Source organism: Trichogramma pretiosum, unplaced genomic scaffold, assembly GCF_000599845.2.
Source record: "Trichogramma pretiosum strain Unisexual culture from Peru unplaced genomic scaffold, Tpre_2.0 scaffold178, whole genome shotgun sequence".
NCBI lineage: Eukaryota > Metazoa > Arthropoda > Insecta > Hymenoptera > Trichogrammatidae > Trichogramma > Trichogramma pretiosum.
This window is the reverse complement of record NW_019640903.1, coordinates 85,973-103,905: the sequence shown is the minus strand read 5'-3', so window position 1 is coordinate 103,905 and position 17,933 is coordinate 85,973. Positions and strand designations below refer to the sequence as shown.

General features: G+C 44.0%; 2 protein-coding genes across 2 annotated transcripts; both read right to left on the bottom strand.

Annotated features, from left to right (window-relative positions):
• Positions 1–10,173: 10,173 nt before the first annotated feature.
• Positions 10,174–10,893, bottom strand: LOC111693304. Its single transcript, XM_023457690.1, has 2 exons — positions 10,400–10,893; positions 10,174–10,328 (listed from the first exon to the last, which is right to left on the bottom strand). Exons 1-2 carry the CDS (start codon positions 10,854–10,856, stop codon positions 10,174–10,176), a joined length of 612 nt encoding a protein of 203 aa, XP_023313458.1. The 5' UTR covers positions 10,857–10,893.
• Positions 10,894–16,904: 6,011 nt separating this feature from the next.
• LOC111693303 lies at positions 16,905–17,363 on the bottom strand. Its single transcript, XM_023457689.1, has one exon. The coding sequence runs from the start codon at positions 17,361–17,363 to the stop codon at positions 16,905–16,907; it is 459 nt and encodes a 152-aa protein (XP_023313457.1).
• Between the last annotated feature and the right edge of the window lie 570 nt (positions 17,364–17,933).

Genomic DNA, 17,933 nt, shown 5'->3' with positions numbered 1-17,933 from the left:
CCTATATATAACCCAAGTTAAATCTCAATCATCTAACACACCCAACACATGTGACACAGCGATCCTCGGTAGGTTTTTAGCGATACTCGGTAGACTTGTGGCTGCCTATTAAATTTTAAAAATAAGAAAAAACAATTTCTATACATTGGCCAATCTATTATATATAATTGATTAACATCCGCCAATGTGTTTATATATTTTGTTGCACCAGAAATTAATCTAAACAAATAGCGCTGTTCGATTCGCACCTCGAGAGTATGATAGCCTGTACTTTCGTCACGCCGAGATCCGGCCCTTATTTTACGCAAATTAAAATCTGATGTCACAGAAAGATAGCTTTTTTCATTACCTTTCAAATGGACTGTGTCTGACTAGGGTTAAAAATTAACCTACTCAAGTGAGAGGCCAAAAAGTACGAAAAAACGTGGCTTTTTTACCTAAAATGGCCTTTTTCGACGTAAATTGTGCCGAGATCCGGCATTTATTTTACGCAAATTAAAATCTGATGTCACAGAAAGATAGCTTTTTTCAGTACCTTTCCAATGGACTATGTCTGACTAGGGTTAAAAATTAATCCTCTCATCGTAGAGGCCAAAGAGTACGAGAAAACGTGGATTTTAAGCACGATTTGCGGCCAAAAATCGGAAAAGTACTTTTAAAAAAAAATTGTGTCGAAAAATTTTTGAAATTAAGTCAGATTCATGTTATTTAAGGTCAAACGAATCAATTGAACCAACGACGACGAGGTCAATCACCACGTCCTCTCTTACACTCACACACTCACTCACGCTCACACTTGCAAGTGCAAGTGCTCGCAGACCCACACACCCGACGAGGCTGTTTGCTGGCACACCTATGCGCCAGGCAAACACACACGTATCGCAGCGGTGATATGGTCTGCACTCGACTCACACACACACAACCGCACGAGCAAATTTTACTCACCAAATCGCTCTACTTCTCTCACACGAAATCGCACGAGGAGAGCTATTATCGTAGCTATACGCTTCGACTGAACTGAGGTCCGATTGTTTGCACAAATGGTCGACTACTCGACTGTCTCTCGCAGACTCGTCTCTCGAGACGCATCGCGGCTTCGCGTGTGGCCGCTGGACCCACCGAGCTCAAGCGAGAGCCTTGCTCCGAATGTGAGCTCGACTCTGTGTTGACTCGGCGCGTCACGGCAGGCCGCTGTATGACTACAACGTCACATCACCTATTGGCCTTTGAAAAAGATTTGATTCCTTCCCGACGAGCGTCAAAGATGTTATATTAACCCCTCCAAAATAGCAATAGCTTGATACCTCAAAGAGATGCAAAGCGCTGCCGAGAACTTTGAAACGGCACTATGCTTGCTCAGATGATTCAGTCCTTACTGTATAATCGAACTAATAACTCAGACGAACATTTCGACAATACAGAGTTTAAAATATTTGCTCAAGCTATGTGCATCTTCTGATCATGGTTCGCGGCCAGCTCAACTGCCAATCGAGCCGTTGCTTCTTAGTAGTAATAGGGGGACATAGAGAGACAGGCTCCCCCCACTCTACCGTCCTTTTAGGAGGGCTTATAGCGCGCTTGGCGTCAGCGCCTGCCTATGCACACACACACACACACACGTACACACACGCACACGTACGCACACCGATTCGCGCTTGGACAAGAAAGCGTATAGGACGTGTGTTGCTCGCGCTCCTGTGTTTTAATTCCTAGTGCGGTCATACGTGGTGCAAAAGTGTTTGTGTGTGCACCAAGTGTGTAGATTGACGCGCCGCGTCGGTACACGTGTGTACAGTCCTGTAGCAGTGCGTGTACGGCTGCAGTGGTGTTTTTTCCACTGCTCTGTGTTTTCCCGCGTACTGTACTGTCGGTGTGAGCTCCGCGCGCTGGTGTGAGTTCTTGCCTCGTGCCGTGGCGCGAACACCGAAGGCGTGCGCGACTCGCGGCATGGCAACAGCCGTAAATGACGGGCTGCGGAGCCCGCAGGGGCGGACATCGGACGCGAGACCCAGCACGCCGAGCCTGGTTAAGCCTAGCTCGCTCTCGTCGCTGTGGATGTCTCCTTGCGCAATTCGCAACCGGGACAATGGAGGACAAACTGGGGCGGATGGACGGCCTTATACGGGGACTTGGCCAGTTCATACAAGGCAAGTCCAACCTCCACAAGGAAATAAACAGCTACCGGCTGAGCCTGGGTATTAGGGTGTCCGTTATTTCCCGACTTTTTTGTATTGCTTCTCCCCCCCACCTAGATGTCTTCTATTTGATAAGACAATGAGAAAGCCGGGTTATAGAGTTCGAAAAAATGATTTTAAGGTGGCCCCCAAGCGGTTTGAAGCTTACATGTATTTTAAATGGGAAAAACTTAAAAATTTGATTCTCAGCGATAAAAATGATGAAAAAATTTGAAAAAATTCAGCAACCCATGTATTTTATGTATTTTTTAACGAGGAATCGATTGGTGACCTTGAATTTGACCTTCAACATAATCTCAAAGCTACGGCGTGTGAACTCTGTGCACAAAGTACTTATGTTTGAACTTTAAAAAGATAAATTGGTATTTAATGTAGTTCATTGCTCAAGGCAGTATCGATAGTCGACATTCAGTCTATCATAATGTAAAAGTGAAAGATTACCGCATTTCATGGTATATATCTTCCTCGATATTGGCCAACCGATAATGCCACTTGGTAGAGGACTTTATTTTGATGTTGTAATGATACTCTATTAATTTCAGGCAAATCCAAGAGGACGAACACATCTATTTTGGGCCTAAAATGCATTTTTTTGATTTTTATTGGTGTAAGAGTATCTGAATCACTTTTTAACTATCCCCAATGAATTCCTTATCAAAAAATACATAAAAATACTATGTTTGATTTATTTTTCAGAGCTACATTGGGTCTATGGAGAAAAAAGTTAGTTTTCAGATTCTAACTTTGAGCATCAGTATATTTTGAAGGAAGGTACCATGGCACTTTTTAAACACATGAAAAGTTTTGTTTTTTCATGTACTTTTCAGAAATGCATTTAGTTGGTAGGTCATTTTTGGACCTATCAACTCATTTCTGATATGACCCATATACTATATGCAGTTTAAATTTAAATTGTTATGTTGTTCTACTGTTATGCTACATTGCTACTAAATGTATAGTTCTTTCGTTATTTTTTTTTTACTGAATAAATTACATTAATACATCCAAAAAAAAAAAAAAAAAAAAAAAAAAAAAAANCACACAAACACCATAGCCGACGCTACGACCGTAATCAAAGCGCGCAATGCCCGGTCTGCCCCACATCCATCGAGAACGCGGAGCATGTGTTTTATCACTGTCCGAGGTTCAGCGGAGAAAGAGAGAGACTGCAGGCTCTTCTCCACGAGGCCATGACGCCGGAAAACACCACCAGGCTCATGCTCGCGAGCGAGCCGAACTGGATCGCGGTTGCATCCTTCGCCTGCTCAGTCGTAATAAGACTGAGAGACGAAGGAATGGACAGAAGGTGATGACCGGACGATGCGGCTGGAAGAAGACGCCGCCGCATCCAAGCCCCCAAGAAGCGCAAAACGCCAACCCCTCCATCCCTGTGAAGTAATGCCTAACGGCGGTTTCCGCGGGGATGGAATCAAAGGGAAAAATAGAATTGAATTGAATTGAAGTTTTATTTGAAGACGGACCGTGGGGTAGAACCCCGTGTGGCCCAGTATGAAGCAATTATTTACAAAAGGTGTATAGCAAAAATATTTTACAAGCAGAGAGCAGTTTGTGATATATATAGGTACAGTAGTGATAGTATATACATAGTCTATACATATAGCAAAGTACAGTATAGTAGGAGCGATGGCTTTGATATATGCACATCCATTGTTTTTGATGAGGCGAGGTGATTGGAGATTATGTTTCATGACGGAGTGAAGGACAGTATGTTGGTGAGTGAGGATGGGATGAGGGTGAGATTTTCAGTGGTACAGCGGGCTTGCCAGTCGTTCTTGTCGAGTGCGAAAAGATGATTGAAAATGAGTTTTTTATATGATGAGGCGGGGTTGACAAGGGTGATTTCGAACGGAAGAGTGGAAAGAATGCGTGATGCGGTGTGGGTAAATGATTTGGTGAGAGCTCCGGTGCGCTTGGTGTTGTAGTACACTAGTGGCCTGATGCGACGAGGCGATGTGCGGATTTCAGGGTGGTCGGCCAGGAGTTTGAACGGTGCACGCAACTGTGATGGTGATCCTCCACGCAGAATCTCCAGGGCGAGCAGGGCGATTCTCATCTCCCTCCGGCGACGCACCGACAGCCAGCCCAGTGCCAGGCGGTATGGCGTGACATGTGCGGTGCGAGGGATGGAGCCGTAGACGAACCGAACGCAGGCGTTCTGCACTCGCTGTAGTCTCAGGTTCTGCTCCTGGGTGACCGAGTCGTATACAGCTGGAGCATAGTCGAGGTGCGACAGAACCAAGGCAGTTACAAGTGTTTTCCTCACGCTCTGCGAGAGAGCACGTCGGTAGTATCGCAGTGAAAAAAGCGCAAAGTGGCAGCGCGATATGATGCTGCTAGTATGCGCTTCCCAGCTCAGGGTAGGCGTCAGTTTTATGCCTAGTGTTTTTACAATTGCCGAGTATTCTATTGATACTCCTTGAACAGTGATTCTCGGCAGCCATGTGGACTTCAGTTTGGTCAAAAAGGCAAGGCTGCCGAGAAGCAAGACTGTTGTTTTGCTCGGGTTGAGTTTGAGGCCATTGCGCGACGCCCATGCGGCGACTGATTCAGCGTCAGAGTTCACGCATTGGATGAGTTGCAGTATTTGATCCGGGTAGTCGTGCGCAAATATCTGTGTGTCATCGGCGTAGATGATGTGATTGCTGTGCTGGAGAACAGTGTGGAGTTCGTTTATAAATATAGCGAACAACAGGGGCCCGAGTACACTACCCTGAGGTATGCCCGACGTCGTGCAACATGAGGCCGTCAGAGAGCCGTCCTCACACCGCACGGCTATGCGCCTGTCACTCAGGTAGCTGATGAACCACCGCAGTGCGAGGGTGCTGCAGCCGATGCGTCTGAGTTTTTCAATCAACAAGGTGTGGTCGATCGTGTCGAAGGCTTTTGAGAAGTCGAAGGACACAAGTAGGGTGACCTTCTTCTTCTCGATGGCGCCTCGCACCGCATCGGTGAGCTCTAGTAGAGCCGTCTGTGTGGAGTGAGCTGACTTGAAGCCGTGCTGACTCGTGTCGAGCATGTTATGTCGGCTGAGGTAGTCCATCAGCTGTGCGTGTGCAAGACGCTCAAGCACTTTTGAAATTTCGGGCAATAGAGAGATCGGGCGTGTGTCAGACGGCGTTGCAGGCAACGGCACCTTGGCAAGCGCGACGACGGACGCAGACTTCCAAGCAGTGGGGAACACGCCTAGCTCGAATGATAGGTTGAACACCCTCGCAATATGCGTGTACAGTGCTGGGGAGGCCAGACGCAGCACAGACGCAGAGACGCCGTCGGAGCCGCAGCTAGTGGACCTGCACTTGTTCATGGCCAGCTCAACATCCAGCGGCGTCACATGCTGGAAGCTAAATGTAGCAGTGCTGAGTCGGTCCGAGGCCGAAGCGAGTGAGGCAATCGCAGCATCCGCGTCAATCGCCGATGATGCCGAAGAAACTGAGGCGTAGTACCGACATAGCTGGTCCGGTGTGAAGAATTTCAGCGGAGAAGGCGTGCTGTGAGAGGCTATGCCGATACCACGCAGAGTCCTCCAGTAGTCCGCAGGCGAGCTCGCAGATGCCAGTCTGCCTGCGATGTACGCATTTTTGGCAGTGTCCAGTAGGTTTTTTACGGAGCGTCGAAGCTGCTTGTAGCGAGCATGAGCTGAAGCTGAGAGGTTGCGCAGGTATGTTCTGTACGCATCGTCTCGCGATCGCATGAGGTTCCGTAGCTCCTGCGTGACCCATGGCTTCACTCTAGCTCTCAACGTGGTCAATCTGAGCGGGGCAACGACGTCAAGTGCCTCGAGTATACCGTCTGTGACCTCAGTCACAAGCCGATCGAGCATCGCACAGTCACCCGCGGAAGGCGGGTTGATGCGTGAGAGACTCTCCAAGTTTATTTTATTATTTATTGATGATGCTACCGCTGTTGGAAACGTGGAAGGTGAGATCTTCGAAATGCTCCGTGTGCAGCGCGTCAAAGTCTCCGGTGGAGGTAAACGTGTACAGTATTTGAATCTTATGAAGTGGTGCCCGGCAGCAAAGGGCGCCGGGGACACAGCGAAGTCCTTAACCAGATCAGGCTGTTTCACTATTGCAAGGTCGATGCATGATGAATGGAGTGAGCCATCAGTGCTGTAGGTGACGTGGTGTGTATGTGTGTTGCTGAGTACGTGCAGGTTGTAAGGCGCAAGGCGCTTCTTCAGAGAGATGGCGTGTCTATCGGAGGGGTTCGCTACGTTGATGTTGAAGTCGCCGAGCACAATGACATCGTTGTAGTGGGGCAGCAGATCTGATAGGGTGTCGAGAAACACATGAGGGTAAGATGCAGTAGGGCGCCGGTATACGACAGCTATCAGTATTCTGCTGGTGCCTCGTGAGACGGCGTAGATAGCAAAGGCAGGTGTATTTGAGTANTTTTTTTACTTATAGCGAGCGAGGACGTTGTCGCCCTCATTTCTTGAAAAAAAGCACGCTTTGCTACGAAATTTTTCCGCATTTTAGGTTATTGTCGTCATAAAATTGTGAAAATCTTTTTAATTATCTCACATTGCAGTCTCATTGCTTATTACGTTAATTATTTCAGTGGTACGTTCAAATTTCTCGAATTCGGTAGTTTTTTTATCAGATATAAAATTCCCCTAGGCGTTGCCATGCAACCATATTAACTATCTCAAGCGAGCGAGCAAAGCGCCGGGGCCTGTTCACTCGCGAGAATTCGTTCGAAAAGGGGCTGATTTTCAATCATTGATTACTCTGGCTGTAATTAATATTTTTCAATTCTGACGACGGATTCGGAATCAGGGAGCCGAGACGAATGCTCTGGTGTTCGGTGTTCGGTGCTGACATATCTTTCTGAATGACGTTATGTAATAGTTGGTATTCCTTATTTATTTTGGACTATATGGTGGTATTCTACCGGTCCAAACAATGCAAATGTTTGCAGGATAGTTCAGTCGAGGTCCGCTTCGTGTAGGTAGGTTGGTATGGCACAAAATAGTCTGTTCGTAACATTGTTTGGTGGATTCAAAACGTTCTTCTTCACGTTCTTTCCGCAGAAAATGGCAAGGCTTATTGGATTTTCCTTGTGCAGGTGCGTAGGCAATAGTTACTACTTTTTTATGTGGGTTGGTTGGTTCTGCAGTAGTTTCCATATTTTTTATGTCTCCCAACTACATAATAGGTTCTATTAAAATATTTTGTGGGAAATCTTGGCTGGTGGTGAGAGTAATAGTTTGTAATTCTGTAGGTAGGTTCATGATCCTAAAAAAAATATATAGTACTCTACAATAATTAATGTTTTTATATTTATTAAGCTTCTTTCCTATTTATCGTTAATAAGTAGTAATAGGGGGACATGGAGAGACAGGCTCCCCCCACTCTACCTCCCTTTTAGGAGGGCTTATAGCGCGCTTGGCGCCAGCGCATGCACACACACACACACACACACACGCGCACGCACACCCACACACACACACACACACACACGCACACGCACACGCACACGCATGCACGCATGCACGCATGCACACACATGCACACGTACACACACGCACGCACACCCACACGGTGTAAAAAAAATCCGAAAAAAGTCGACCCGAGCTGGGATTCGAACTCGGATCGCCCGGGTGGTAGGCAAGTGCCTTAGCCACAACACCACTCAACAGATGTTACCCCCGAAGGCCTGAGCAGCTTTACAATCGTGTGCATGCGTGCATGCGTGCGTGCGTAAGCACTCACGCACACGCGTGCGCACGAAAACGTACATTCACATGCACACATATGTCGAGAGCAGTGTAAAAATTTTGTGTGAGAAAAGTTCGTCCCGGCGAGATCTGTTTTATCGATTGCCGAACCTAGTTATCGATCATAGAACTATATCTATCTTACGAGCAGAGTGATTATTATTTGTATAAATAAGGGTATTTTGGTTCGTTTAACGTCAAACGCATTTGTACGACGGTGGAGCATACCTCGTATCAATTAACATCGACTAGAGCCTAATTTAATAATGGGAAATAAGCAGTCGATCAGTTTTAATCCAACAAACAACACGATCAGAGGTACGAAAGAAGAGCGAACTTGTCTCTTGGAGCCTTCGCGATTAAAGTATAGCGGAGAAAAAAGCGCTACTCGTGAAAAGACGAAGCTCCCTCAGGAAACGTCGAATATTAAATATACGAAAACTGTATTTACCGTTGAACATAATCTAGCCCATATCGATAAGCAGCGCTGAGAGATTCATTATGGGTAATAATCAATCGACTAATTGTAAATCGAACGGTTCTACGAATCACGGATTCGTTTATGACTCACCACCGCGTCGAGGCGATAGCCAGCGAGCCTCGACAAGCAAGCAAGTGTGGAGCTATAAAAATGACTCGAAAGAATGTGATAACTTTGTAGCTCAAAGAGTCGCGAAGCACGCGGCGATGAAGGAAGTGTGGAAAACTACGAATATGACTGAAAATTGGAAAGAAATCGCTGCAAAAGAGACAGCCAGAAAGGAAGATATGAAAGTACGAAGCTATTTTTTTACCGTACGCCCCCTCGTGTGTTGGAGATAATAAGGAGAAAATGACAAGTTTTAAAAAAAATTAGAGTGATTTTACTGTACGAAATCAAAAAATAACTGAATAAAGATTGATATTAATTTTTAAAAATTTACTCGAGTTTTTTATTTTTATAGGATGAGGGTTTTACTATAATTAGGGTATGGTTAAATAAAATAACAAATTTGATCTTGAAAAATTCATGATTATATTCTGAAAAAACATTATTTCATATTTACATTTTTACAATACTCCACTGGCCTGTAATTGTCTTTTGCGCAGTTCACATTTTTCGAGCACACTATGCATTAAATGTTCCACTCCAAAGGCGCTAATCTCCTGTAGGAAAACCTCGACTGCACGCTCCATTCCGACGGGTATATCGTCGTCGTTGAAAAATTTAAACATTATAGCTGAATTAGCTGAAGGCATATGCTGTTTGTAAAATGCCTTGAACTCTAAAAAACCCTTCAAAATAGGGAGCTGCTCATCGGAAGGCTGGACGATTATCTTTCCATAATAATACGTAGCTAACCAATGAAGCATACGCGTATAATATTGGGCCAAACGCTCTAATACATCGAAGCGTTTGTCAATAGCGTTTATTACAAGTTGTAAACCCCTGACCGTTTGCGATTGCAAAACGACGAGCTGCAGCCTTGGCGGAGGTGCGATAACGCCAAAATATTTCAATAGTTTTGCCTCGTCGCTACCTTCTCCCATGCTCTTCCAGGTGCAAAGCGAGTTTCTTATATCCTCCTTACCCGACGCTTTTTCAATTTCTTCTGTATTAAATTGAGGCTCTATATCGCGGAACGGCCCGCACTCGTCCCTGCTTTCCAAGACAGCGCGTTTTTTGATATTAGAGCCTTCGTTATTCGACTCGTTCAACATAGGAGATTTGCGTTCTGAAATAATTTAAAACTAATTAATTTTAAATTTTTTTAACAAAATAACAAAATAAAATTCGAAACATACTTAATCCGTCGGATGACGAGCCAGCCCTCGCAGGAGCATCAACCTGCATCGCGCCAGAGAGCCATGTTCATATTTCGGAATGATAAATATTCGGAATCGTAAATATTCGGAATATTTAAAATTCGGAATGTTTGAAAATCGGAATTTTGAAGACGGAACATGAAAAATTCGGCAAAACAAAATTTCGGAATAAAAAAATTTCGGAATGAAAAAAATTCGGAAAAATTAAAATTCGGAATCCACAAAATTGTTAGTGGAGAACGTAGACTATAAAATTTCCCATTAAAAATTTTGTGGATTCCGAATTTTAATTTTTCCGAATTTTTTTCATTCTGAAATTTTTTTATTCCGAAATTTTGTTTTTCCGAATTTTTCATATTCCGTTTTCAAAATTCCGATTTTCAAACATTCCGAATTTTAAATATTCCGAATATTTACGATTCCGAATATTTATCATTCCGAAATCTGAACATGGCTCGCGCCAGAATCAGACCCGCGCGTAGTAGTATCGGGAGAGAGTATTTCGGCGCTCGTATCTCTTCTTTCGGCTGATGACGGAGACGAAAGCTCGGTGATTTTTTCAGAAACTCCTTCCGTCTCCTTTCTCTCTATTGAGATAACGATAATATTTGTAATATCGAACAGGTGCTGTAGAAAAAACGATGAGAAATTTACTTACGCTCGGTACTTTCCGGCAGGGGCGGCGCTTGCTCGGCGGCGGCGGCTGCTTCAGCTTCCTTTGCAGCAAGCATCCTCTTGTATTTTGCAGGTAGAGGGTCGAATACCTTCCTCGTAAACTGCACCGATTTTATGTTGTGCATAACGGTAAAATCGATCGAGTAGCCCTCTATCTCGATTCTATCGGGAGCGTATATTTCAGGCGCTTCATCAAAATGCCCGTAGGTGTACCCCATTACTTTGTGCATATTGTCACGAATCATTCGCCAGCCGACGCTATTTAGCACTATACCACTGTACATATGTTCCGACTTTGATATCTGCACAGCGGGTCTGTATTGCCCGCCGTAAAATTCTAGGCCTACCGTAGCGTACTTTGAGCACGAGTTGTTCAAAGGGTAAGTCGTTGATTGAAGGAGATAGCACTGTTTTTCTTCACTCGACTTTTTGGCAGCCATCGCGGATCAAGGAGGTATATTTCTTTTACGAACGAGAAGTAAGCACGCACTCGCTAGTGTGAGGATTAAATCGCAACTGAGCAACTAACGCCTCGGATAGGAAATATATACGAGGGATTACAGCATCCCTACCCTGGACATTCTGCTCGGAACAATGAAGTGCGAATCATATTTCGTTAAAATACGGCAGTTCATATTTGTAAATAAAAAAAGGGTAAACAGCATCCGCTGACCTCGTGACATAAAAATGTAATACTCGAGCTTTCGGAATAGCTGTAAAAATTATTACGTGTCAGATGTGTCAGGCGAAATTCAGCTCGTCTTACGGCTATGAACGCGATAAAGAAATGATCGAGTAACAGTCTCGAGTCCGGGCACGTAATTTTGCTTTGTTTTACTTTCCATTGAATTCCATTAAATAAATCTAACGAGATGCGCGAGAGTTTAGATCGGGGTATTCCGGGAATATTTTTATGCTTGGGCTTATCGTAAATACGACACTGAGTAATAATAGACTCGAGGCGAAGAGTGGCTCGTCGCTCGAAAATACAGGACCGTATTATACACGATATGTAAACGTAATATACTTCGGGGGAGCGGATATCGGTAGCGTAAATATGATTCGGTAATATTCATATAAGCGTCCGCTGTTTCAGCAAGCACGGAGATGATTAGCGCGAATAATGTCACCCTAGCGATACCGGGAAATATCGGGAGCGCGCAACGCGTCTAATTTGATATTACTCGCGACGATATAAAATACGACTACAGCAGTGTGAATCGGCGTCGATGCGATGTATTTTTAAATATTTTTATTTCTTGCGTTCGGCGGGCGAAGCTTCGTACAGGCATACTCTCCTGCTACATTGAGAGTATGTAGAGAGCTAATACTCCTTATGGATACTGCTGCGAGCTCCTGTTCTCCTTGCATGATTTCTTACCAGTAGGAGCGATAAGTCGACGATTATGTTCTTAAAAATTTAGTAGATATCGGGAAGGGTTTGAAGAATGAAAAAAATTTGTATTTGATGTCGATAAGTTTTATTGAAGAAAAAATTCATTGCTTTTTGCAACATTTATAAAAATTACATTTTCGGTTTACAAATTTGAATGCCGTATCCGATGTTATTTTCATTCGGAAATATTTTTACATTTTGCCTTTTTTTCGTCGCACTTATTAAACCAGTATAAAATTTCCGCACAATGTTATCGTTTCTACGAGTATCAGCGGTAAAATAATCAAGAAATGAGTTTAAATCGTTATTTTTACTCATGTGATAGAGAAAAAAAATACAGTATTCGCCGCATACAGCAGAGTCAAAGCTTTGAAGTCTCGTATGATTATATTTGATTTTACTACAAATGCGTCGTATGCGCTCTTTATGGTGTGCATTGCTAGGGGGCTGACCAAAGGAGTCGAAATATACCCCTGATGCGAATTTATCTATGTATAACCCGACCCAGTGCGAGCCGGGTTGGTCGGATTTATCGCAATTCATGACCAGGCACGCGGGTAGCGATACATTACGAGGTACTCTATCAGCGGCAAACACACCCACAGATTTTCCGTTTACTCCGCGCAAGGCATACTCGATCTCTCGCATATTCATTCTTTCATACATTCACTGGCGATTACTGGCTGTATTTTAGTCAACGATGGCTCTTTTATTGGGGAAATAACGAGTCGTAAGAAGGTGGTGCCGCACTCTGGGAGTAGATATTATTAGCGCCGTCGTCGACGGTGTCGAGGTCCTCGGCGTCACTGTCCTCCTCGTACTCGTCGCCCTCTGCGTTTTCCCTGAGATAACGCGCGAGTGCCCGGGAGATCGTCTCGCTGTCAGGTGCATCGCGCGAATCATTATAATCGCGAGCGACTTTTAAAACCCACTTTTTATACAAGCGGCAGTTATTTAACGCGCACTGATATTCACGATGAATCTTTGTTTCACTTTTGAGCATATGGTGTAGGCACGCAGTCTTGAACTCGAATTCATGGGTCAAGTCCGATGAGGATGGACACCTGTAGCTGCACAAATTAATCACGTTTCTGCCCAAAGTCCACTCTAGAAATTCTACTTTTGCTTTTGAGTCAACGTATGTATAAATGTTATTCGCAGATAACATGATATTTTTAATTTCACTGCACAATTCATCGCCGGCAACGCTACCCTCCGACCAGCGTATTCCGTGAACTTTGCGCGAATAAAAATCGATGCACTTTTTAACGCTCGACTCGTACGTGTGGTAGTGGTTAGGTGGAGCTATCACCCAGCTTGATGCAGAATGGCGCATCAGCGAGACTATGGCGATTTCTTTTGGTAAAAATTCAAATTCTGGACAAATGTAACCCTGCATGTCAATTATGTAATCCATTTTAAGACTTTTTCGCGCAGCTGACCTGATTTACAGCAGACGTGATGAACGAATGTCGCGACTCGTGCAGCGAGCACGATATTTACGCGGCAGCCAGCAAAATTTGTTTTGAATAAGTAGCAAATCACGAAGTAGAGGCGGACTCGAGGCGACGAAAAAGCACAGCCTCGCGTGTCGTATTACAACGCACGCTCGCTCGCACGTTTTCAAGTTGTAAAGTCTGTTACGATCGCGCGATTCGCATCTATCTCGATGACGTTATCATATTCGAGAAACGATATACAGTTTACAGTAGCAGCAAGAGCGGTTTCAAAACCTAATTCCAAGCGCAACGAGCCGGTGCGTACTAAATTCCAATGAGTGCATAGATTAGCCGAAAAATCTGGCGTCAGATCGAAAGCGAGTAAAAAATGCCCCGAGGGATATATCGATCGGTCGATACCGTTTCCCTCGTTTTGATAATGTATACCGGTGCCCGTGAACAATGTTTGAAAAGCTTCGATGTACAGGGGAGAAGCATCGAAACGCGGCTGCAAGGCTTTGCTCGGCACTTGAACGCCGTCAACATACAGAGTCAGATAATTCAAATTAAAATGCTGGAAATTAAACGGATTGTAGGCTCGATTTCCGTTAAACCCACGATTGTCCACTAGCCCTATGATGACCCTCTTCGGTGTTTGACCCAATGTTAGATTGTCTATTGTGGTATTCAATATACCCGCGGGTAGTGTAAACGATTTTATTTCCACTCTCGTTAAAGGCATTTTTACGGTGCTGCGAGCCAATGCGTTTGCGTGAGCAAGTAAAACACTCGGCGATATTTTGGCGCGCCTCACGATGAGAGTGGCCTCTTCGATGCTGACTTTAAATCTACCATTTGCCGTCGAATCCATTAAGCAAAACGCATCTTTGCTTCTTACCATACGCACGCGCATTTCAACGCCGTTTATTAACATTTTATCCTGATTAACCCATTAACGCGCAAAAGTGCAATTTTGTGCATGAATTTTCCGTTGTAAAAAAATTATAGATAAACTTAAAATATTTTCTTGAAAATCCATACCCAGGGGTTTTTTGGTATGCTCTTTCAGTGTCCGGTGTTATTTTTGCGATAAATAAACATTATCATCGTTTATTTTGCCATTAAAAACAAAAAACGTGATTTTTTGNCCAGTGATTTATAAATCCTCTTTCTTCTTGTAGCTCCATAGTAATTCTATAATTGTGGAGGCAGACAGTGGAAAAAATTATATCTTCACTTGTATCCAAGTTCCATCGTAGGTTCTGCTGATGAATTGCCCAAGTGTTATTCAATAATCCAAAAGCACACTCCACAGTCTGCCTAATATGACTCAATCTTTTATTGAAGATTTGCATATTTGGTGTCATATTGTGTACTTGCATGTATGGCTTCAGCAAGTAGTGCTTTAGGGGAAAACCTCCGTCACCAATTAAAAAGAATGGTGAGAAGACATTGGAGCCTGGAATAATTTCTGGTTCAGGTAGAGATATTCTACCATTTTCCAGCCCTTCACAAATGTCACTATTATTGAAAGTGAAAGCATCATTTAAAGAACCTGCAAAAAAGGTTTTTGTTTTAAACCATGTAAGTATCAATATGTTTGAAAAATTAATGTTTTTTTACCGTATCCTCCCAAATTTATCATGAGAAACCTCTTGTTGTAATCGCATATGGCTAACAAATTGATGCTGAAGAATTTTTTGTAATTGTAATAAGCACTACCTGAGTGCTTGGGTTTTCTTATATGGCAGTGCTTTCCATCCAACACGCCAACGCAATGGGGAAAGTCTAGAGCTTCAAATTCATATGCTACTCTTCTTAGATCTGCAACTGATGGTTTACGCAAATACCTGGGACTTAGGACAGTACCAATGATTTTGCACACTTCTGGTATGATTTTATACATTGTTGATTTTCCAATAGAGTAGAACGTTGCATTTTTGTATATGGTGTCACCCTTGGCGAGATAACTGTTATAAAACAATATTTGTTTAATATAAATTGCATGTTAAATACATGTTCATTATGAATTTATTTATTATGCTTACTTTAACACAGCTGCAAATCGGAGTTGAGGTGGTAGAGGAGGTCGGTTACTCATTTTAATTAAATACGGATGCACCATATCGTAAACAAAGTTGAACTGATGAATTGTAAAATTGGTAAACGAGTAAAATTCCTCCTCGTCACTCATTTTAAAGTAGCAAAAGACGCTCCTATAACCACCATAACCACTTAAGTAATTATGAAGAATGTGTGGCTTTGCCCACCAACGTCTGGCTTTTTCCCTCACTTCATTTATTTCTATCACATTTCTATAAAGGTTCCAAACACGGAATAAATTGTTTATATTTTCTCCTGCTATCACTTCCATATTATTGTTTTGATGTTTTTGTCACGCAGATCTGCTCCGAAATTAATTTGAAGACTGAACGGCGCCACATGAACAAGACCGAAAATTGTGAGGTTAAAATTCGATAGAAGGAATATTTATTATTCAAAGTTGGCACTATCCGTCCGATGCGTCCGAACGGGGTCCGAAACTCAGTTAAAAATCTTATGTAGAACCGCCCTTAATTTTTCGCTCGCCTTCTTGGTTAGCTTCCGCGCAGACTCTCTCGAGCGCACGCGAACGGAATCGCGCAGCGACATATCACCTCGCGATACATCGCTTAAAATTTGAACACCCGCTCTTCCGGCCTCTCTCCCTACCGCTTTTACGCCGCTACGAACATAAGGTAATATCGTACGAAATAGGCCGCCTAACCACGCCCCCACACCGCGTCCACGCTGCCTCGGTGCACCGACGTATTTATTACGAATGCCCCCGCCTACTTGCTCGTTGTAGTAATGTAGATACATCGACATGATTAGCGGTTATTTTTAAAGTGTAACGTACAGATCAGAGAGCCAAGAGCGAATGGCGGATTCACTCCATCGCTCGTCCTAATATCGATAGATATCGTTTGAAAATTTCTATGCAAAACCGGTACGTAATGCGCTGGCGCGAAATATCGAACGATGCTATGCCCGAACGAGGTTTTAGAGCTATCCAGCGTGACTATGCGCAAAAGAGAAGATTGGGTATCGCCGAGAAAGGTGGGTAGACAGACGTCGCAATAGACGTACAGCTGATCGTTTAAAGGTAGCACGAGCGATGCAGGGCGAGTCGCCTCGATGACGCGATTGCTCGTAGGCGTTAAAATCATGCGGGGCGTTCGTTCAAAACCTAAAACGTCCAGTATTTTGTCGTGAAAAATTATTTCGTGATCTCTCGTACACGAGCATAGGCGCTCGATGCAGTAATAGCCCGAGCGGATCAGCGATGGCGCAATTTCGAGATGCTCTGAAAAATCCGGTGAATCGTTTATGGACTTTATCAAATCTTCGATGCTGTTAAAGTTACCGGACTTGAAACGGTGTAAAACGTTATCCCTTGAATTATCGAATGAATAGGCCGCCTCTGCGTCACTGACGTGCTCGATTGTATTTGTCAGATGAATTTCTACAAGGGCGACAGACCAGTCGTCGCCGCTCAATCTAATTTCTTTCGGCAGGTGCGTTGTAAAATGCGATATGGCGTTATCGGGGAAATAGGCCATGCTGCTATTGCTGGGTAATATCAGGTAAAAATCGTCGAAGGTCTCCATTGTTTATACGCTCGTTAACTCGGAATATTTAATCCACTGATTGAAAGAGTCTGGATAGCCGCTCCACTTGACGTAGGCTTGTTTGCGCGCCCCGCTACCCCTCGTGCGAATGACTTTTTCGATTTTGAATCGTTCGCCCGTAAGGCGTTCGTCGCTCACGGGGGCTAATTCCTCGCCGTAGAAAAAACCGTCGATTTCTTCGTTGTTTAAATCCTCGAGGACGTACGTGTAGATTTCCTGGCGAAGGGTTACGCGCTTGATTCGGAATATCTCCTCCGTAAAATTACTCGTGTATCCTTTCTCGAACGTGGCTTTATAACGACTGATCCTCACGTGAGTGCCTACGTTGTACTTTGGTTTTTTCGGCTTTTTTTTACGATTGGCGCTCTGCTGTTTCGAACGTTTTAGCAAATTTTCACGTATGAACGGTACGTCGTCGAGCGTGACCTCGCTCGAGCGCATTTTAGTCGAGCTATGCACGGAATTGTTATACGCCGTTACTATATCGCGAATAACGTCTATGTATCTCTTGGAATTCGAGTACGTCAAATATCTCCAAATACGCTCGCGTAACGTGCGATTCAATCTCTCCACCACCGCGGCCTTGACATCGGGATTTCTAACGAATCTAAACTTTATACCTCTCTCTTTCAAATATTTTTGAAACGCTTCACCGCGAAACTCCGATCCTTTATCCGATTGAAGCAGCTGTGGAGATCTTTTATCGGCTAAAATTTTTTTGAACGCCTGCAAGACAGTGGCGACGCTTCTAAAGGTTCTACCCACGCGTACTTGCTGAGCACTTCTACGACGACAAGCAAGTAGCAATAGCCGTCATTGTCCTTTTTAATCGTTGTGAGCTGCATCAAATCGCACTCCCAGACGTCGTCGATATTGGTGACGTCGTAGCGCAGGCGTGGAAATTTTCGTCTTGCCGGCCTGTGCAGCGTATACGCGTCTTGAGCATCGAGCCAGCGTAAAATTTTCTCGCGCGATTTTTCGTCGAGAGGCTGATCTTTAGCGTTAACTTTT